We start from the raw sequence: 9,683 nt of genomic DNA, 5'->3' as shown, positions 1-9,683 counted from the left end.
AGCAGCGAGTCTCAGCATTCAGAAGCTGAGGCAGGACAATTGCTAGAAGTTAGGAAACATCCTGAGCTACATAACAAGTTCTAGGCTGGCCTGGGCTACATCTCAGGACCACATCTCAAAATGAGTATATCAAAAAAGCTCTAAAATAATTCTATGAAACTCTTCAGAATAATGAAAATCTACCTCACTGGTTTGACTTCCTGTACAGATTTTTATGAACATATACTTTGTTCAATATACTCGCTTATTGTTTTTACCTTTATTGGGTATAAAAGCTCAACCAAGTACTATTGAATTTTGCTATTTTTATACCTCAAACTAATTATCAGTCCTCTACTAAACCAGACACTGTCAACTAAGCCAGAAGCTGGAGATAAGTCTATACTTAGTTGGTACATTTATATATAACACAGCAAAACCTTTGCAGTTATTTATGGTCACTACTTCACCGATTCTGAGAATAAATTTGTGAAGTCATCAGTGCATGGTGTGGCTGTTCCATTTTTTGCTGTGTTCCATAATAGACCTAGAACATTCCAGTGGTTGGGGGTTTGCCATGTCACATTAGCTGGTGGTGAGTAACATTTCTTATGCGGCGACGTGCAGCAGATTCTTTCAATAGCTCCTTTGCCTCATTTTATGATCACGAAGAACCTGTAGACAGATACCGGCTGAGAAAATGACTAAGGGCAGATGGCAAAGAGAACAGCAAGGATGAGATTCTGAAGAAGTCTTTGAGGGAAGGGTAATAAAGGGGGCATTTGCAACACTGATTAAGGAAATCTACGGTATGTGTATGCATGATATATGCATCTGTACATGTATTTATACGTGGGCCCATGGATATATGGCTTGTGGGTGCATGGGTGTGTGGGTGCATGAATATGTGGGTGCATGTGGAGGCACATATTTTCGAGACACTGAACCTAGAGTTCACTAGCTAAGCAAGACTGTTGGTCCAGCACTTCTCCAGAGGTTCTTCTATCTTCACCTCCCCTGAGCCTGGGTTTTAGGTGTGCACTACAACACCCAGATTTCTACACAGGTGCCAGGGACACAACTAGATTCTCATATGTGTGACTGAGTCATCTCCATAGGCCCTGGTGTGAACATTTAGCACTGTCTCACAGACTTAAGAGTCCCTCCTCCATCTCCATGTTGGCTTGGTTTAAGTCTTCAAGCATTTAATGAGGATCTGTCACATGCTGACCCTTGGATTTAGTGCTGTCAAGGAAACAAATACCCCCCGAGACAGGCCTAATAGTCAAGGCATTCACAATCTATCTATGACATCAGCTTTAACACATAAAATCATTAAGACCTAATTAGTGGCACTAATCTAAAAGCAATAGTCATTTAAATCCACACTTGGCAGGGCTGAAAGTATATCTTCAGACTAGGTGAGAGCTATGATGAACTCTGAGGGTAGGCAGACACTTTTAAGATTAAAGGAGATGTGATTTTTAAGAGTAGAAAATGAGTGTGTGATATTCGCTTGGTATTAGGTATCTCAACAGCAATAACCTTCAGCTTGTAATGCAGTTGATTGACTGGCAGGTTTCGTTGGAGAGAGTCAGAGTTAGTGTTTTAAGTACAGGAACAAGAGGAATTGCAGTTCTCTACAAGAAAACAGATCAGACACTAAATCAAATGCTTTCTGATTCATACTAAAAGAGAAAGTAATCAATACTTGTGAAGTACTCATGATATAAGGCAAAGGAGAAAAATATTTACATTTGCCTCATATGACCAAGAAATGTACTAAGTGTCCTATTCAAACTATACAGTTTCTATGATCGATGCCCCTGAGACTACCCCAAAATACGATCCTAAAGTCAGCTAACTCTAGCCTATGTAATTGTAGACATGCCTTCATTAAGGTGCTACAAGCATGGTGTAATACTGCAAGAGAATGTTCTAACTAACCTTTAGTATCCTATAAAGCAGCCCCAGTACATCACTGACACCTCTTTGCCCTGCCTGGATAACTCATAACCAGAGCAATGGAGGAGCCACCACCAGAAGCACTGCTGACATTTGTGAATGTCTAACTTCTATCTGTCCTGACTGAGATGCCCATCCCAGCCTGTCAAAATCAGGTGGTGTAAAAGAGTTGAAAGTCAGGAAGGGGATTTCAGGTACAGATTTTCCTTCCATTATCTTGACCAACGTTCACACCTAAGCTCCCATATCCTCCATATTGGTAATCCGTCTGACAGGATGACCCTGGCCTTCTTCTTAGGTTTTTCAGCCTCTGGGGATCTCACCTCTCCCACCAGGCAGGTGCTCCTCATAACTGTTGGCATGTGAACAGACAAGAAGATCCCTTTATCCTAGCATATGGTGTGAAAGTTCACTGTATTTCTTTAATCAGTATACGCCTGTCCTAGTTTGCCTCTCCTTTGCTATGATATGCTTCTGGGAGCAGAGGGTTCATTTGGCTTAAAGATCAAAGTGCATCGTCAAGGGAAGCCATAGGAGGGGCTCATAGCAGAAACCTGGAGGCAAGACCTGAAAGAGGAGCAAGGAATGATGCCACTCAGTTTATTTTCTTTGACTTGCACAGGTAACTATATATCTCATGCCTACCTGCCCAGTGATGGGCAACCTACAGTGGGCTGGGACCTCTCATGGCCATCAGCAGTCAAGAAAATGTCTCCAGACACATGCCCACATATCTGTCTGGTAGAGGCAATTCTCTTCACTTGAGATTCTCTCTTGCCAGGTGACTCAATTTTTATCAAGTTGACAAGATGTAACTAGCAAACTGTGCCACCTCTACTGTGAAATGTAGCGTAACACAACCAAACAGGTTTAGTGTTCTTTCATTCTTTCCAATGTACTTTTCTACACCAGTCACAAATGTAAGAGCAGAAAATGCAAGGAATGAAAAAAGTAATGTTACTCTTGTCTCTGTGTATCAGTCACTTTTCATTGTTGTGGTAAATCACAATGACCAAGGCACCCATTAGAATGAATCATTTATTTGGGCTTATGATTCCAAAGGGTTAAAGTCCATGATGGTGGAGGGAAGGCAGAGCAGACGGAGCAGGAAGCTGAGGGCTCACATCTTGAACCACAAACTTAAAACAGGATGCCCACTGGGAATGCAACAAGGTTTTGAAACCTCAGAGCCCACCCTCAGTGACATACTTTCTCCATCTCCTAAATGGACCCAAACAGCTCAATTAACTGGATATTCAAATAGCTGAGCCTGTGGGGAACATTCTCCTTCAATCCATCACACCCTGTCAATTGGACATTCTGAGAGTTTGACCTAGAAAATCTCTTTCATCAGCATTTCATGTGTGTAGTGGGCAAACCTCCCCAAAAAGACACTTTTGTTTTTGGGTCTTTACAAGTTGAGTATTCCTTATATGAAATGTTTGAAGTCAGAAGTAAATCACTGGGGTTCTTCGAATTTTGCAATATTTGCATATACATAAGATGTCTTAGGAATAAGACCTAAGACTAAATTTGAAATTCATTCATGTTTCAAATATACCTTATAGATGCTTATTATACATGAAATCTGATGATAATTTACATAATACTTTAGTGCATGTTTCTTGGCTGCAACTCATCACGGGACAAGTTCAAGTGTGGAAATTTCTATTCATATCACTGAGCAGATGCAAAAGCTGTAGATCTTGAAACAGCAGGTGTGGCCTTTTCATATTCCTGTTGGGGGAGGGGGTTGTGTTCTACAAGCAACTTAATAGCAGACATGGCCATCCTTACAGGAAGGTTCCATGCCTGGATAACAGCTGCCATCATGTCTGTCATTCAACACTCAAAGCAGAAACCATATCAATAAATTCATACTGAAAGAATTCTATTATTAATTTACATGTACATAGTCAATTACAATACCACTTCAAAGGCTATTTCTTGCTATTTTCTGGATCTGAATGAAAAATCATCCCCTAAGCCCAATTCTAAAGACTATTTTCCCCAACTAAGGATACATTCTTGCTGAAAAAAAAAAAACTTCAGTGTGTATCATGTTTGTATATTTGTTTAGTGTATGTACACATACATGAATGTTTGTGTGATGTTTGTATTTATGTGTGTAACGTGTGCTTGCCCGTTTGCCTATGCCTTCACATGTAGAGGCTGGAGATCAATGTTGCTTCTCTTTCTCCATTGCCTTCCATCTTTTGGTTTTTGGTGAAGTTTTGGAGGGTGGTTTGGTGCTTGTATTTTGTTTTACTTTGTTTTGTTTTTTTAAAGCACAGTATCTCATTAAATTTGAAGCTTACAGTCTTGCAAGACTGGCTTGTCAAAGAGCCCCCAGGATCTGTTTGTCTCAGACTTTCAATGCTGGGGTTACAAACACATTGCCATGAAATCACAGAAGTATTTGCAGTTGTCAAAAATAGAAACTTTATGCCCATATCATGTTTTAATTGCTGAATGTATCTTGACATATCATTTTCCTCCATTATTACTTACTTATTATCTTATATCAAAAATTGCTTTGGTTACAAGTTATTCAAGTACTCTCCAGATAATGACAAGTCTTGTTATCCACAAGCGTAGTTGGCCAATTCGGGGGCAAATCTGGGCCCAGTGGTTATAGATGCAGCACAGTGACTTAAGGGGTTTGCATTTCTAAAAGGCAATGACCTGGGTCCCAGGAATAATTGATAGACTACTGACTTGTGTCCTGAAGCCTAGTCAGGGCTGGGTTGTAGTTGGTAAACTGGTTACCTAGCATTCAGGAAGCCCTGGGTTAGATCCCCGGCATGACGTAAAACCACACAAAAATATACATACTGGAGCATACTCACAGTCCTAGAATTTGGCAAGGAGACCCAACAGGATTAGGAGTTAAAAGCCATCCTCAGCTATTTAATGAGTTGGAGTTTGAGACTACCCTCTGCTAGATGAGAGCCTGGCTGCTCTTTGTTGGCTTGCTTATTGGCTTTTCTTTTGTTTTGTTTTGAGACAGGGTTTCTCTGTGTAGCCTACAACTCACGGAGATCCACCTGCCTCTGCTTCCCCGAGTGCTGGGATTACAGGTGCACACCATCACATCCAGCTCTGGCTGCTCTTAAGCATGAAGAAAAAAAAAACTTTAGCTATGGAGACATTTCCTCAGTAAATATAACATAAATCTTTTGATTAAATATTTCTCAATTCACATATGTTGGCTGGCTTCGACACTGCCTTTCTTTTTTTTTTTTTTCCTCCTTTATTAATTTATTCTTGTTACATCTCAATGGTTATCCCATCCCTTGTATCCTCCCATTCTTCCCTCCCTCCCAATTTCCCCTTATTCCCCTCCCCTATGACTGTTCCTGAGGGGGATTACCTCCCCCTGTATATGTTCATAGGGTATCAAGTCTCTTCTTGGTAACCTGCTGTCCTTCCTCTGAGTGCCACCAGGTCTCCCCCTCCAGGGGACATGGTCAAAGGTGAGGCACCAGAGTATGTGAGAAAGTCATATCCCACTCTCCACTCTACTGTGGGGAGTGTTCTGTCCATCTGGGTAGGGGCTTAAGGTTTACCGCCTGTATTGTAGACACTGCCTTTCTTAAATGTGCCCATACATTACTTAATGCTTGAAGGGGTTCCAAGCAATGAGTCATTAGTCAAATTCTCACTATAAGATCACCTCAGAGTATGCCTGACCACCGTAGACAGTAGCGTCACTACTGCCCATCTAAGCTATGTGGCATATGGATATGATGCAAACTATTATTCCTAGTGCCCTTATGTGCAAACCAAGAGACTGATTTAAGCCCAAGAGGAAAGCATATCATCAGGAGACAGTGGACGTGAGTAGGAAAGCGCGCAATCAGGAGACAGTGGGCATGAGTTCCTCTGAATCTCCCATCAGCACCTTAGAGAGTAGTCGTATAATAAACCATCTCTAAAGAATAGAAGGGTTTTTAAATAAAACTTTGAAGTTTCCATTCCTCTAGGGTGGAGTTTTCTATTCACATGGTTGGCTTACACATGGGTGGGAGGCAATGTGACTATAACGTAATACATTATTTTAGTAACAGAAACCCAGCTAACATGTAAACCAAGACTATATCTGTTTATTGGCCTTATCAATATTCTGTGTACCGCACTGTATGTTCTGTGCAACCCCAGTGGCAGGGTGGGTGTTTACCCTGATGTCACATGAAACACACAGAAGCCAACAGCAGCATGTTGCCATGCTACAGTGAAATGAGCTGATAGCAATTTTTCTGCTCCATTATGGTCCTGCGAGACCACTTTTGTCAATGTCATCCATTGCTGGCTGACACCTACCATGTTTGCCACAGGGGCCCAAATTCTGATGCACAAGCTGTTTTCTCATGGTGTTTGTGTTTTCTATAGTTGTGGCTGTCAGTTCTTCACCACATCTTCCCTTTGTTCTGTAACCAGGAGATGACCCTTAGGGAGCAAAAAGCATCGTCATCTCCTCCCAGGCTCTTCCTGTCTGTTTATTTGTCTCTCTGTCATCAGTCTCTGTGCACTGCTGCCATAAAGCTGGAGTCTTTGTGCTTTGCAAACTTCTTTTTCCCAGTCTTTGAACTCTGACTTCTAAAGAAAAACAAAATGACTTTTACTTACTTGATTGTATCTCTACCAATTTTCTGTAACATAAGCTGTTGCTTTCAGCTGCTGAATCAAAAAATGTACCACAGTGATGATAGCTGCTTGCGTGAGGCACCTTTTTCATGCACAGGTGGGGGCCACATGCGCAGAGCCAAAGAACAGAAATTTTAGGTCACGGTTTCCCAAGACATCATGTCTAGTGTCAGGTTGTTTTGGTGAACTAGCAATCAGTATGCTGCTATGTGTCTTTAGACTTTCTTTTTAGCCTAACACAGATCAAGAAATAAATATTTATCTCAAGAGGAGTTATGCCTTACAATTTGTGCTGGTGGGCATTCACTGTTAGCATGAGAGAATGGAAAATCACCTGGTCATGCCTGTGGGAGGGTAACTTGATGATGTTAACTGAGGAGGAAAGCACTAGACAGTGTACATGGATGAAACTGCACCCCAAATATCATCCCCCCACTGTCACCGCTGATTGTTTGGGCTTTTCTGCACTCCCTTGGTTTCCAAGGTCACTCATACAACATTTAATTCAAACCATGAAACATGGTATTGAAGCCACCCCACCTCTTCTTCAGCTAACAGGCGGGTGTCATAGCTCACATTCTGTTACGACAGAGGCTGGCAATTTGGATCAATAACTTGCAGTCAAGGTTCCATCAGCATTATCAACTTAAAACATCTATCTAGACCTAAAAATATCTTAACCTCTAAACAACTAAACTTAATTGCAAAGCTAAACTATCTGCTCTTCAACCCCTTCAGAGATTTCAGAGGGAATAAAATTGATTATCTGAGTATACAGGGAATGGAGAGTTGAAAAGAAAAGTCTAGGCTTGGGTACCGATAAAATGTGCCCCTTTCCTACAAAGCCAATGAGTAGCTAACCAGGGAAGGGAACCCAGGGCTCCAGTTCCTGTATCAGAATGTTAGCCTAGAGAGTGGCTTTTATCTTCACTTTAATAAGATTGAAAATACCTAGCTCTGGTTATATATTAGACAGAATTCTATCAGTGTACATCTGAAGAGATTCCATTTTAAATGTCTATGGAATTAATTATTCTACAAATGGAAGGCATTCTGATTGCACTTTTAAAACTACTTTAATTACATCTATTTATTGGCAGCACACATGATGAGGTCAGAATGCAACTGTCAGGAGCTCTCCTTCCAGCAGCACAGTGGAGGGGGCAGGCGACCTTTATTACAAGTCAAAGTGAGCTGTTCTCAAAGGTGAGTCAGATAACGGCAGACACCACTGCAGAGAAAAACCCTCTTAAGGAGAGAGAGAGTGGACAATGGCCAGAGAAACCACTGTGTACATGTTTAGGAAGACTTCACACTGTTTCTACCATCTTGGGACTAGACAGTGTTCCTGTGCAGTAATTCACAAGTACACTGGAATCTTTGCTTTTCTTTTACTTCTTCTTGAAACTCTAGGCACGCACCTCTAGAGCTGGGTTAACTCTTACAGGAAGGGCAGGGGGGCGGTCAGCAACGTCAACTCTGTTGCTAGACAGTTATCTTTATGAATCTTAGGGCAGCTCAAAAATGCCAAGTCTCTACTCGGGGCCAGAGCTATGAATCAGATCCCATTCTTCCAACCAGCAATTGTGAACATAACAGATTAAGAGGAGTTAAAAACAGAGGCAAAAAGAGATATATTTATGGGAGAAAAAAACCCACAAAATCATGTTTTACCTGCCAGAAATGGCCCTTTCTCCATGAGCCCTCTGCTTGCCCTTGTCTGTCCAATCAGTAGCTAGCCTCTCCGAGGAGACACTAAAGTGGCATTTCTCCTTCCTGCCTTACTGCTTTTCAGTTGTAAACTTCATGTGTCAATAGGGACACAGAAGAAGAAGAAGAAGAAGAAGAAGAAGAAGAAGAAGAAGAAGAAGAAGAAGAAGAAGAAGAAGAAAAAGAAGAAGAAGAAGAAGAAGAAGAAGAAGAAGAAGAAGAAGAAGAAGAAGAAGAAGAAGAAGAAGAAGAAGAAGAAGCAGCTTGTAGCTGGTTTTCAAAAATGAGATTAATCAACCGGAGGCTGGAGACAAAGAGCTAAGAGCATGACTGCTTACCAGTCACTACATACCCCACCACAAGACCTTCCTTTTAGGGAGTATGGAGAACACATTTCTTCAAGATGGAGAGTCTTTATGCCATTTTCCCTAGTCCAAAATGGAATAAAAAAATTATCTTCCTGCAACATCTTGTCTCCAGATTTGTTTGGAAATCTGTAGTAGAACCTTCTGGGCCCAGCAACAGTTAAGTTTTCTGGCTTCAGTTCTTGGTTTGTGTCCAGTGACCTCCAAACAAGCCTCCTAAAATCTAACCCGATACTCAACAACAAGTAGAGTACATGGTGAGTGGTCAGAGCAACTCTGAGATTCCAGGGTTTTTTTAATTATTAATTTATTCTTGTTACATCTCAATGGTTATCCCATCCCTTGTATCCTCCCATTCTTCCCTCCCTCTAAAGAAACTCTGTGCAGACCAGGCTGGCCTTGACCTCACAGAGATCTGCCTGCCTCTTCCTCCTGAGTGCTGGAATTAAAGGTGTACACTAACATCACTCAGCTTTAAAGAATATATCTTAGCATATAAATAGTGTGTGTCCATGGCCAATGATGTGGCAGAAGAGGTCCCTGTTGATGTCCATGGTCTGTACTGACACCAGAAACCATGCAGAAGTCCATGACAGATGCTGGTTCCACAGAGCATATAGAAGTCCATGATCTGTGTTCCTACTGATTGTACAGCGCCAGCGAGAAAGAACCCCTCTCTCAATAGATAAGATGAAGAGTAATTGAAGAAGATGCCTGATGTGAACCACTGCCCTCCACACACATGTAAAACATCGGCATGCATGCCTACACACACATGTACACTCACACATGCAGACATCTGTGCCACATATACACAAGCTATTGGTTTTTTTTACATTGCACATAATTTTTCCTATAAATAATTATCATCATCAATAAAGTTTCACTTGCTCTTTTCTAAACTTCCTATTTTTAACTTTTTTTCCCATCACTTAAAAAAATGGCCATTTTTTTCAATTTCAGGTTCATGGTAAAACCAAGAAGTATATATAGATTTGTTTTAACAATACACCTTAC

General features: G+C 41.2%; 1 protein-coding gene across 2 annotated transcripts; it reads left to right on the top strand.

Moving 5' to 3' along the window:
- The first annotated feature begins 551 nt into the window (after positions 1 to 551).
- Positions 552 to 8,746, top strand: LOC311594315 (uncharacterized protein). 2 transcript variants are annotated; one of them, XM_084775880.1, is made up of 3 exons: positions 552 to 788; positions 7,692 to 7,797; positions 8,410 to 8,746. In XM_084775880.1, exons 2-3 carry the CDS (start codon positions 7,697 to 7,699, stop codon positions 8,621 to 8,623), a joined length of 315 nt encoding a protein of 104 aa, XP_084632006.1. In that variant the 5' UTR covers positions 552 to 788; positions 7,692 to 7,696; the 3' UTR covers positions 8,624 to 8,746. The 2 variants fall into 2 exon arrangements, with proteins under 2 accessions (XP_084632006.1, XP_084632007.1); XM_084775881.1 differs by having other exon boundaries at positions 8,387 to 8,746.
- The last annotated feature ends 937 nt before the right edge of the window (positions 8,747 to 9,683 follow it).

The sequence above is a fragment of the Acomys minous genome (genome assembly GCF_964271855.1).
Source record: "Acomys minous genome assembly, chromosome: 3".
In the NCBI taxonomy this organism is placed as follows: domain Eukaryota; kingdom Metazoa; phylum Chordata; class Mammalia; order Rodentia; family Muridae; genus Acomys; species Acomys minous.
The sequence above is the reverse complement of the archived record's forward strand: the minus strand, read 5'-3'. Positions and strand labels throughout refer to the sequence as shown.